Source organism: Octopus bimaculoides, chromosome 10 (genome assembly GCF_001194135.2).
Source record: "Octopus bimaculoides isolate UCB-OBI-ISO-001 chromosome 10, ASM119413v2, whole genome shotgun sequence".
In the NCBI taxonomy this organism is placed as follows: Eukaryota; Metazoa; Mollusca; class Cephalopoda; order Octopoda; family Octopodidae; genus Octopus; species Octopus bimaculoides.
Window position 1 is genome coordinate 23,038,326 of NC_068990.1, and position 13,373 is coordinate 23,051,698.

General features: G+C 37.7%; 1 protein-coding gene across 1 annotated transcript in view; it reads right to left on the reverse strand.

Moving 5' to 3' along the window:
• The window catches only part of LOC106873980 (UDP-glucose:glycoprotein glucosyltransferase 1), a 186,770-nt gene that overhangs the window by 163,011 nt on the left and 10,386 nt on the right, over window positions 1-13,373 (reverse strand). Inside the window, exons 3-10 of the mRNA XM_052971269.1 lie at window positions 12,226-12,339; window positions 8,367-8,497; window positions 6,364-6,503; window positions 5,016-5,190; window positions 3,948-4,044; window positions 2,082-2,157; window positions 1,211-1,311; window positions 309-408 (exon numbers count right to left, since the gene is read on the reverse strand). Of these exons, the coding sequence (XP_052827229.1) occupies window positions 309-408; window positions 1,211-1,311; window positions 2,082-2,157; window positions 3,948-4,044; window positions 5,016-5,190; window positions 6,364-6,503; window positions 8,367-8,497; window positions 12,226-12,339 (934 nt within the window). The remainder of the gene's footprint in view (window positions 1-308; window positions 409-1,210; window positions 1,312-2,081; window positions 2,158-3,947; window positions 4,045-5,015; window positions 5,191-6,363; window positions 6,504-8,366; window positions 8,498-12,225; window positions 12,340-13,373) is intronic.

The following is a 13,373-nucleotide window of genomic DNA, read 5'->3' on the forward strand; positions in this document are numbered from 1 at the left end:
TATATATATATATATATATATATATATATATATATATGTGTGTATGTATGTATGTGTGTGTATATGTTTGTGTGTCTGTGTTTGTCCCCTCAGCATCGCTTGACAACTAATGGTGGTGTATTTACGTCCCCGTAACTTTGCAGTTCAGCAAAAGAGACCGATAGAATAAGTACTAGGCTTACAAAGAATAAGTCCTGGGTTCGATTTGCTCGGCTAAAAGGTGGTGCTCCAGCATGGCCGCAGTCAAATGACTGAAACAAGTAAAAGAGTAAAAGAGTATACAACCGAAACAAAACAAAATGACAAACCTTGCTTGAACTGGGAAGTTTTGACTGATGGTCTGCAGGACATTGAGAGCATCTTTTGGTGGCGTTAATATGGCCTTTTGAGCAGCTTGTAAACTAAGGTCTGGAATGAAGGAATCAAAAGGAACAGTGAATTGCCTGATTATTTCTCATAAACCCCTTTGATACCAACCCATCCCAAACTGACACCGGTGCCATGATACAAAGTTCATTTAAAATGATCTAAACTAAAACCATTCATTAAAAATTCAAGTTAACCCTTTAGCATTCACAGACTGCTCAATCAAATGTAATGGTTATTTATTTACATTATTTTGAATTAATTGTGGATTAACTTATCTTTAGATGTGATTGTTTATTTTGGGAATGACATTGTAGGGTAGGTATGAGAGGTTGAATTTGGTCAGTTTGAACATAAAACAAAATATTTTGGCCTGATATGGCCAGTTTAAATGCCACAGAGTTAATTTGTATCCTAAACCAGTTTAATAGTACAAAGTTATATTACTAAATTCTTCATTTTTTCGAAATTAATTGCAACAACAGCAGCGTATTTCAGAAGAAATACCATATGGTAACAAAAGCTTTAATAATTAAGACAAAATAATTCAATGCTGCTCCAGTAATTTAATTAGAGGGTTATTTATTTTTACTACAAACAAGGTCTTCATTGCACAAACATTAATAAAATAGGGATCATAATAGCATTGTATTGATATATAATTTATTTAGAATTAACCTAAAACTATGCCATGTTTGGAACACAATCTAAATTAATTGATAGAGAATTTTATTTTAAAATTTCATATCAAACAATAAACATAGTTAATAATGCACAAAACAGCCGTATGAAATTAAAATGAGAAACTTCATCTGTAAACATGCATAAGTATAGGAGAACAAACCTTGTAACTGCCAGACTTTCATTGGTGTGAGTTCTGTGGCTGTATCTAAGAGGTAGTCATGAAATTCCCTTAGCTTAGGTATTAAATCAGGATAGAGCTGTCTGAAATAAATCAAAATACCAGAGAAGGAAATCTATATTGATTAAACTTATTGTCACGAGAGGATTCTTTAAAATACAGGGAGTTTCATTCACCATCAATCCTGTCATCACTGAAGTCATATGAAATAAAAGTAAACATCTACATTTCCATGCTTGCATGAGTCAGAAACGGAATTTGTTGTTGGGGCAGGTTTTTCTACAGTTGGGTGCCCTTCCTGTCACTGACCTTCACCTGTTTCCAAGCAAAGTTAATATTTCCCCATGGCCAAACATGTCTTTCATGGGAGACTGGAAATGAACAGCAAGTGTCTTCTACTATATCCTCGGGCCGACCAAAGCCTTGTGAGTGGATTTGGTAGGCAGAAACTGAAAGAAGCCCGTCGTATATATGTATATATATATATATATATATATATATGTATGTGTTTGTGCGTCTGTGTTTGTTCCCCCAACGTCGCTTGACAACCGATGCTGGTGTGTTTACGTCCCCGTAACTTAGCGGTTTGGCAAAAGAGACCAATAGAATAAGTACTAGGCTTCCAAAGAATAAGTCCTGGGGTTGATTTGTTCGACTAAAGGCGGTGCTCCAGCATGGCCACAGTCAAAAGACTGAAACAAGTAAAAGAGTAAAAGAGTAATAGGGTTAAGTTATGTTATGGATATTAAAGAATATGCATAACAAACAATTACAGGAATAATTGACCAATATATAATTATAAAGATTCTTTTCTTTGTCGATAAAAAAAATAAACCTGAAGTAAAATACTTACGAGAGCTTTTTGAAGTTAAAACCTTTTAATTCTTCTTCCCAGTTAGCATTTTCTTCAGATGCTTTAGCCTTTTCATCTAAAATACATAAATATTTAAAATATGAAACTATATAAAAGGCATGAAGAAACACTAGAATCTTGAAACAAGATTTCATAAAGAAAATATAAAGCTTTTACAAATACAGAAAAAAAAAAGAAGCTCACGAACCCTTTTAAATGCAAACCAATCAAATGTGAAATTATGACTGCGACCGCTTGTCAATCAGGCAAACTGAAGTAAGTAGAATTATGCCCCTTGGTCAGGATCACAAACGAGATGAACATATGATTGGTTGCTCTATTCTTTCTTTCCTTTTACTATTGTTATATCGATTTCTGCAACTATTATTCATTTTCAATTCTATGCAACCCACCAAGGTTCCCCAACCACAAATAATCTCACTTTGATTATCCTATAATCAGATTGCAATAGGATTTCAAGCAAGATAACGGATTTACAAGAGTAGATGGCAGGAAAAACATTCAAGAATAGAAGTGTTTTAAGGGTCCAGAAATACTCAATAGAAGCACCATATTTGATGACATTTTTCCCTTCAAAAAAATGTCTCAAAAACGACCTCATGTCCTTCATGTGAAGTTGGGCCTCCCAAAGGATTTAATGCTCAGAAAACAGATAACTCTTTCTAATTTTGGCACAAGGCCAACAATTATGAGGAGAGGGGGCAAGTTGGTTACATGATCTCTGTACTTGTCTAGTATTTATTTTATTGACCCAGGAGGGATGAAAGGCAAAGTTGAACCCAGTGCAACGGGAATCCAGAAAATAATGAATCAGAGGAAATGCTATAGATTTTGTCCAATACACTAACGAATCTATAGATTTTGTCCAATGCAGTAACGAATCTATAGATTTTGTCCAATGCACTAACGAATCTATAGATTTTGTCCAATGCACTAACGAATCTATAAATTTTGTCCAATGCACTAACGAATCTATAAATTTTGTCCAATGCACTAACGAATCTATAGATTTTGTCCAATGCACTAACGAATCTATAGATTTTGTCCAATGCACTAACGAATCTATAGATTTTGTCCAATGCACTAACGAATCTATAGATTTTGTCCAATGCACTAACGAATCTATAGATTTTGTCCAATGCACTAACGAATCTATAGATTTTGTCCAATGCACTAACAAATCTATAGATTTTGTCCAATGCACTAACGAATCTATAGATTTTGTCCAATGCACTAACGAATCGATAGATTTTGTCCAATGTACTAACAAATCTATAGATTTTTGTCCAATGCACTAACAAATCTATAGATTTTTGTCCAATGCACTAACGAATCTGCCAGTTTGCTGCCCCATTAAAGCGATGATAATTCTTTCTAGCTTTGGTGGGGGGAGAGGGCAAGTTGATGACGCTGACCCTAGTGCTTCACTGGTACTTGTTTTATCAACTCCAGTGGGATGGAAAGCAAAGTCAACTTTGGTGAAATTTGAACTCAGAAGGAAGCGAGTTGGAAGAAATGCCACTAAGCATTTTGTCCAATGCACTAACGATTACGCCAGATTATCACCTTACTAAAGCTGCTGATAATCCTTTCTACTATAGGCACAATGCCTGAAATTCTTCTCCCGTTTTTTCGGTGGTGGGAAATGGCTAGTTGATTACATCAGCACCTGTACTCCACTAGTATTTGTTTTATCAACACTGGGCAAAGTCAGACTTCGTGGAAATTAAACACAAACAGTAGACAAACAAAATGCTACTAATCATTTTACACCTCGCATGTTAACAATTATACCAGCTCATTGCCTTACTAAAGGCTGATAATAATGGAAATCATTTGACTTACCTTCAACTTTGGTATCATCTTTTGCTTTATATTCTGTGCTTTTTATTGCGAGTTCAACAGCATAGCCCGACAGATAAACCTTCTCGTTAGAAGGTTTCTGTTGTAAGAAATAAATTTGAAAAAGAAATCATTTAAAAAGGAAATAATTTTGAATTTTGTGAGGGAGGTAAAAAAATATCTTTACGGAATTTACATAATGAATAAACAGAGATTTCAAGGAAGCTTTAACAGGGCCATTTCATCTACTAGATATAACAACTAAACTGCTCTCAAATTGTAATTTACAATCTTAAAGCATTGTATGCACCTCTCCCTCGCATATTACTCAATTTACATCACCTTTGCTGCGACTTATTACCTCCCTGACCAACACCTAATTCTTCTACCTTCCTCTCCAACTGATGCCTGTATTTACATTCACCACTCACTGCATTTTCCCTCTATCCACCAGCCACTCACCTCTCACAAACTTACTTACCCACCCATACCAATTGTCTTGTATTCACCTTCCTGTAACTTGAGGGTGCACCCTGACACATCCTCATCGCCATCCTCCTCCTCCTCCTCCTCTTCCAACTGGGATAACCATACATCTCCCCTGCAGCAAGACACCTGTTCTTGACCCTCTATCATAGTTTAGCCTATTATCACCAGGCACAAAACCACCTCCCTCTATACTACACAACTGCCTTCAGCTGAGCGGTCCTGTCTTGCAAGTCACTTGGTGACCCCCATTGATGCTGGTGCCACATAAAAGTCACCCAGCAAATTTTGTAAAGTGACCGGCATTTGGAAGGGCATCCAGCTATAGAAAACCATGCCAGAGCAGTCATAGGAGCTTGATGAAGCCCTCTGGTTCACCAAATCCTGTCAAATTGTCCAATCCAATACCAGCATGGGAAAACAGACACAAAAGGACAATGATGACAATTTGGACACAAGACCAGTAATTAAGGAGAGGGCTGTTGGACAGTACTGTTGATCCCAGTACTTGACTGGTACACTATTTTATCAACCCTGAAAGAATGAAAGGTAAAGCTGACCTCAATAAATAGAAGAAGAACTCACTGGAATGTAATGTCGGTATACATAATTGATTTTTTTGTTGACAGCCAGCTTTTTGAGGTGCCGGTGAAATTCTGCTGTTGAAGTATCTCCAAGTTGAGCATATAAAATAACTGATACATCAGCCTGGACAGGACTTGGGTAATGATGGTCAAATGTATACGTAGCAGCCTTTAGCCTACAATATAAAAAAAAAAAGGTAAGATAACATTATAAGAATAAAACGAGGCGTGAATGAAAGATTTGTTAAGGTTTATTAAGTCAAATCTGGAAAAGATATCAAAACCTAAATTTTTTTAAGCCTGGTACTTATTTTTATTGCTACCTTTTGCTGAATCACTAAGTTATGAGGACATAACCAAACCAACACTGATTGTCAAGCAGTCAAGCAGATGGGAGACAAACAATACAAACACAGATATATATGACAGGCTTCTTTCAGTTTCTGGCTACCAAATTCACTCACAAGGCTATAGTAGAAGACAATTGCCCCAGGTACTGTGCATTGGGACTGAACCTGAAGACACATGGTTACAAAGCCAGTTTATTAATCAGAGCCATAGTTTACCCTCTTTTTTATTTTAAACTTTGCTTAAGTTCATATTTTATTTCCAATACACAATAACCATCAAGTGATGATCATTAGTGGTTCCAACATTACTATTATTACTAAAGCCAGTTTTGTCCTACTGGGCAAATGGAATACTCTATACTACCAAGGCTGGCCAACCTGAGGCCTGCAGACTTTTATCTTGTGGCCCACTTGATACTTTCTTGAAACGGGTTTATTCAAAAAAATGTTTTTTTTAAATTTTATCAAAAATTAAAGATTATAATGAAAAGTGAAATGGAAAGATACTACTGTTTTTGCAACAATGATATTTCAGGTGGAATCAATTTTAAACAAATAAAAAGTTTGAAAAATTCTTGATTGTGTAATTTGATTATTTGGCTATTAGTGCATAAAGTATACAAGCAGCCCATAAAAAAAACTTTCTGTGATTAAAGTGGTCTGCAATGTTGGCCAGGCCTGCTCTATAAGCTCTAGTGAACTGCAAGAAATAGCAGCCAAATCTCTTTCAAATCACACAAGGTAAGAAAGCATTATCTAACGGATAATATACGTCCTAGAATCCCTGCAAAAAGATGGGATGATCGATACAGTTAGATGGACCTTAATTAAAGGTCTGCTCCATCAGCAAAAACTACAAACAGGTGAGGCTTGGTGACAGGAAGGGTATCCAGTTGTAGAGCATCTGCCTCAACAAACACCATCTGAGCAATGCAAGCATGGAACAGTTAACGATAAAAACAACGAATGAATAGATGAATATATGCAGAAAGTATTTACCTCTTTGGAGCGGATTTAATAAGTGCATCAATATCATTAATGTTACATGCTATTTCACCATGAATATTTACAAACACATCACAGTTATCAGCTAATTTCTTTTGGGAGACAATTAAGCTTTTTTTCTCTTCCTGAGCCATCTACAATCAGAAAAGAAAAAAAGAAAACATCACATTAAACAAAAACCTTCAAACGTTCATGAATTAGTATAATTTGCAATAAGACATATACCAAGCAAAAATTTTTAAAAAAAGAGATTTAATTTAACCCTTTAGCATTTAAACCAGCCATATCTGGCCCAAATATTCTATTGGTTTTAGGTTCAGACCAGACAGATCTAGCTTTTCACACCCACCCTACAATGTCATTCTGAAACTAAACAATCGCTCCATCGAAATCTCAAAGCTACGAAATAATGTGAGATTATTTCAATCAATGGGAATGAATAAGCATTATATTTGCCAGAGTAATCTGAATGCTAAAGGGTTAAACTGGCCAAATCTGGTCAAAATATTCTAATTCTTATGTTCAAATTGGCCAGATCCAGCCTAAAACTCAAACCCTACAATGTTATTCTAAAGATAACCAATCGCACAATTAAAATCTCAAAACTAAGAGCTAATGGATAATTAATTCAAAACAATGTGAATAAATAAGCATTACGTTTGACAGAGGGATCTAATCGCCAAAGGGTTAATGACAAAAAACGCCAGGCATTGTAAGCCAAAGGTTCTTGTGAGAGAAAAAAAAAAAGCAAGTAAGGAATGGAAATAACAATCAATATCATCGTTATTGTTTGCAGGTCCACTTTTCCAGGATTGTACGAACGAAACAGAAATTGTTTAAGAAACAGGGTAGGCATCGGATTGTAAAAAATTTGCCTGAACACTATACTGGAAGCAGAATGGACTAGGATAATCTCTAGACATAACAGTAGCAGTCGTACATCTATCTGTAAACACCAGATATTATATGTGCATGCGTGTATATACATAGATATATGTGTGCGTACATACATACATATTCATACATGCAATTACATAAATGTACGTACATACATATACATATATGTACATACATACATATACATACATATGCACACACACACACACACATATATATGTGTACATACAAGAATAAGATTAGGCTGGGCAAAGTTCAGAGAGCTCCTGCCCCTGTTGGCAACAAAGAGTATCTCTCTCAGAGAGAAAGGCAGATTGTATGATGCCTGTGTGTGAACAGCTATGCTGCATGGCAGTGAAACATGGGCTATGACAGCTGAGGACATGCATAGGCTTGAAAGAAATGAAGCCAGTATGCTTCGCTGGATGTGCAATGTCAGTGTGCGTGTGCAACAGAGTGTAAGCATCTTGAGAGAAAAGTTAGGCATAAGAGGAATCAGACGTGGTGTGCAAGAAAGACGATTATGCTGGTATGGTTATGTGATGCATATGGACGAGGATAGCTGTGTAAAGAAGTGCCAGTCTCTAACTGTGGAGGGAACCTGTGGTAGAGGTAGGCCGAGGAAGACATGGGATGAGGTGGTGAAGTATGACCTTCGAATTTTGAACCTCACAGAGGCAATGACTAGTGACCGAGACCTTTGGCAATGTGCTCTGCTTAAGAGGACCCGTCAAGCCATGTGCTGGTGGCACATAAAAAAAAAAAAAAATCAACCTTTGTACGTCGGGCCCCACGGAGGCAAAGTGGCTGAGTACCTTTCGAAGTAATTTAAATGTCACTGTCATACAAGCAATGCTGTTTGTTTCCTATCTTCTGTGTAAACATCTCAGCCATGGGGAAGTAGTACCTTGCTGGGAAACAGCTGAGGGGTGATGTTAGGATGAGAAGCATTCAACCATAACAAATCTGCCTCAACGAATTCCATCAAACCCATGCAAGTACGGGGAGGAAGGTGGATGCCAAAACGGTGATAAAGGAGATGGTGAAGAAGCCTGAATGTCAAAAATACAAAGTGACGAATATGAACCGACTGTACAAACCTGACTATACATCTCGACATCTGGGGAATGGACGCGCAACGATAATGTAAGCTTAAGTAAGTTAAGCTGCAAAGAAGAGAGATACTTAGCAGCCATCTCCAAGAGAAGATTGTAGGAAGTTTCTTTAGAACCTGCAATGGGAAAAAAAAAAAGAAAAAGAAATAAAAAATACTGACATTCTTCTCAACACCTGCCTCTAACCATCTGTCAGCTTCCTCTCAAACTGATGAACTTATTCATCTATGTTTCTCAATTCTTTACCTGTACTCTCAACTATTCGGAGGTGGTGCATGGCTTAGTGGTTAGGGTGTTGGACTCATGATCATAACATTGTGGTTTCGATTCCTGGACCAGGTGGTGCTGCTCCAGTCAACTCAGCTGGTAATAATAAGTAACCCTGTGAAAGACTAGCATCTTGCCCAGGTGGGGAATATATACACCAGAGAAACAGGCAAACAGAACTATGTTTCTTAAGGAGTAATGCGAGCTAACCATTCTCTCCTATACTCATCTTCTTGTGTCTTGAGAGTACACTCTGACACCCACATCACCAAAATCATCGTCGTCTTTCCAGTTACTTCTACTCATGCTTTTGTAATACAGGGTAGCCATGTACTTCTGCAAAAGCAAGACATGTGTGCTAGTCACTCTATCATACTTTAACCTATCAAGAGCTGCCAGAAAGTCATCTCCCTCTCTATTACAACCCCACACAGTCAAGCATATTTTTCTTTGTCTTGCAAGTTACTTGACGACACCTCACTAGAGCTGGTGTCACAAAAAGAAAGCAACAAGTGTACTTGTGAAGTGTTTGGTTAGGAAGACCATCCAGCCATAGAAACACCACCAAAAGAGAAACTGGAACTCAATGCAGTCCTCTAGTTTATTGGATTCTGCTCAACTGTCCAACCCATGGCAGTTAAATGAGGATGATGAGTCTTGAATAATGAGGGAACATCTCCCTGGACTTATTTCTAGCACATCAAGCTGATGTATAGAGACTTTGTTGGCTTAATGAGCCTATCAGTCAGACTTGTTGATAAGATGGAAATTCATGTCAGCTGAAGGCATTTTGTTGAGTTTAGGTGATACAATTAATTAACACAACAGGTGTTTTGTGACTATTTAAGAAGCTAGTTTCTCAAGTATGTTGGTCTTGGATTCAGTTCCATTGTTTGGAACCTTAGGCAAGAATGGTAACTAGAAACTGAAAGAAGCTCTCACACATATACACATGTATGTGTGTGTGTGAGAGAGAGAGAGAGAGAGAGAGAGAGAGAGAGAGAGAGAGAGAGAGAGATAAAGTACGTGTGTACACTTGGTTAGGGATCCTGTGATAGTTGTATATGAGTATCAGCATCATCATACAAGCAAGATTTTTTTTGTTTCCAGTCTCCTGTGTAAAACATTTCTACCTACAGGAATATATTGCCTTGCTTGGAAATGGGTGAGAGTTAGTGACAGGAAGGGCATCCAGCCAGAGAAAATCTGCCTCAACAAATTCCATCTGACCTATGCATGCATGGAAAAGCAGACAGTAAATGACGATGATGATAATCTCACGTAGCAGGCCGGAGGAATAGATGCTAGATATGGAGATATTAGCTACAATTTCAATAAAACTCTCTTCCTAACCTGGAGTGAACTTAGCACCTGCATGTGAAATATCATGAGACAGGAAGATAAGCATTGGCCCTTTCATAATCCAGGGAAGTGGGAAGTAACTTGGAGCATCTACGTTCTAACTGAAGCTTGCTTGGTACTGATTTAAGAGGACCAAACAACATAAAGAACAGACATAGTAAGAGGCGCAGGATTTAGATGTTAAAAGAAGATGAAAACATTTGCTAGAATAGACAAAGTAAATATACTATAACCAAGATCAGATCTGATTATATTGATATGAACATGTACATGTATTACATATATACTGTGTATGAACATAAAGACAAAGACATCTGCCTTGAAGAATATTCAACGTTTACTTTCACATTTCAGCTGCTAAACAGTATCAAATTTCAAATACACAACGTAACAGAAGAACAAGAAAATATCTTAAAACGATACTAATCACCGAGGTCATCAGTTGTAGATTGTATAGGAATCTGAGTAGAGGATTGTCAGCATCATTATCATTGTTAGTACTAAAGAATATTAGAGACAGACACAGACATGGATGTGTGGCTAAGAAGTTTGCTTCATAAACGCAAGGTCTCAGGTTAAGCCCCACTGCACTGCTCTTTGAGCATGTGTCTTTTACTATAACCCTGGGTCGACCAAAACCCTTAAAAATAGATTTGGTAGACAGGAACTGAGAGAAGCTTGTTACTGGTGTGTGTGTGTGTGTGTGTGTGTCATCATCATCATCATCATCGTTTAACGTCCGCTTTCCATGCTAGCATGGATTGGACGATTTGACTGAGGACTGGTGAAACCGGATGGCTACACCAGGCTCCAATCTGCTTTATCATGGTTTCTACAGCTGGATGCCCTTCCTAACACCAATCACTGAGAGTGTAGTGGGTGCTTTTATGTGCCACCTGCACAAGGCCAGTCAGGCGGTACTGGCAACGGCCACGCTCAAATTGTGTATTTTATGTGCCACCCGCACAAGAGCCAGTCCAGGGGCACTGGCAACGATCTCGCTCGAAAGTCCATTACACATGCCACGGGCACAAGTGCCAGAAAGGCGACGCTGGGCACAGGTGCCATCCCGATTTCGCTTTCGCTTGCCCCAATAAGTCTCCGCAAGCTGAGTTTCGTGTCTGCATGTAGATATATATATGTGTTAGTATTGAAGTCAAAGGCTTACTAACGGGGGAAGCAATACTACATCACCTGACGAGATACAACTGGATCCCATTTTAAAGGTAAACTGTTGCTTAATTTAAATCCTGTGTATCTGTGGATCCATGTCATATCAAAGTATACGTAATGTTTATTAAATACCTGTCTAAAGGTACTCCTTTTTGGTGACTCTATTTCATTCTATTTTATTCAATGATGATAAATCGCTAACCACTACACACATTTATTTTCTCTCTCCTTGTTTCTTTCTGTGTCCCTTTCTGTGGAAGAGCATAGGCTCAAAATGTTAAAGACTTTTTCCAATTCCCGAGCGTTAAACTAATACATCTGTTTGTTGTCTACAACACCTGCCTTCGTCTTTTGCTTGTTTTTTGTGAATTCTCTACATATATATATATGTATATATATATATATATATATATATATATATATATATATATATATATATATATATATATACACACACACACACACACACACACATAAATGAGTGTGCATGTGCATGTGTGTATACATGAATGTGTCACATAAAAAGCACCCATGTGGTGCCATGTAAAGAAGCACCCAGTACACTCTCTAAAGTGGTTGGCATTAGGAAGGGCATCCAGCAGTAGAAACCAAACCAAAGCAGACAAGTGGAACCTGATGCAGCTCTCCAGCTCCTGTCAAACGATCCAGTCTATGCCAGCATGGAAAACAGATATTAAATGATGATGAGATGATGAGGATGGTGTTTGACATATGTATGTATACATCCATCCGTTCAGCTATTTTTGGTGCCTACTGGTCCTGAGATGGTTGTGGGAGTAGAATCCTAAGGTGCCTCCTCCAAATAGGTCCTAACGGAAGCAACTATTCTTAAACTTCCCAGCTGGAAACTGAAACTGTAGATGTTATCCAACCGTCTCATTTGTGGTATAACTCTAGGCTCGGCTTGAAGAATTCCTCTTGTGATTCTTTCCTGTGACATTCTAACTACATGTCTGTGACCTCTCAATGTGGAATTGGGAATTGGAAATGATAGAAATATAAAGGCAAAGAAATTACTAACTTGATTTGATCTCCTCAGACGTTCTCTGGCTAACATCATCCACAAATCTCCAGAAGTAATCTTCATTTTCACGGAAAAGGAACTCACTGTTCAAAGAAATAAATGAATAAATAAGAAAAAAAAAACAAATAAATAAGATTTAAAAAAAAAAGAAAGAAAACATCAACAAATAATAGTCCAGTTCACAGTTAATATTCTACTGAATGTTTTTATTATTAACATCCATTTTCCAGACACTTGCCCAAGGTGCCACACTTTTGGACTGAACCCAGTACCAAGTTGTTGGGAAGCAAACGTCTTATCACACAACCACATACTCTTGTCTTGACATTATACAATGTTTTGCAAGCAAGTGTCAGCATCATACAAGCAATGTTGCTAATTTCCAGTCTTCCATGAAAATACTTGTCTGGTCAAGGGGAAATATTATCGCGGTTGGAAACAGGCAAGGGTTGGCGACAGAAAGGGCATCCAGCTGTAGAAAATCTGCCTCAACAAATTTCGTCTGACCCTTGCAAGCATGGAAAAGAGGCAGTAAATGAAGATGATGATAAACTAGAGATGAAATGGAAATATTTATTGGTATTTTTTACTGAAGTAGAAACAGGGATAACTAATTATTATTATTATTATTGAGTAAGAGAGCAGTGCATGCCATCAAAGTGACACTGGGGTAAACTATAAGCCCAGTATATCCATCATGACTACCCATCTGCTAAGGGTACACCAGGCACATGCATCACAACCATATGTGTGCCATGTGGTGATCTCATATCAAGATTAACAGTGTATGATCTTGCAGGTGGGGGCCCAGTTAAAATTTTCTTCAAATTGAGTAGCCCATTCTGCTCAAAAGGTCCCTGAATAAGGGTTGTTTAAGGATGATGAGCAAAATACTCATGATTACAGAGGTGAATTATCCAAATCCCAAAGAATTCCTCTCAACACATGGTTATGATGCTCCCCTACTACTTCTGCTCATGATCAGAGATGCACATCTCATCAGTCACCAAGGGACATGCTCAACTGGTTAAGGTCAAGCAACTGACAAGCAAATCTGTGGTACTGAGCAGAATATTTGCTGTAGCCCAACTTTTATACCAAGACAAAACAATGTACATGATAACACTTCCAATCAGTTAAGACCA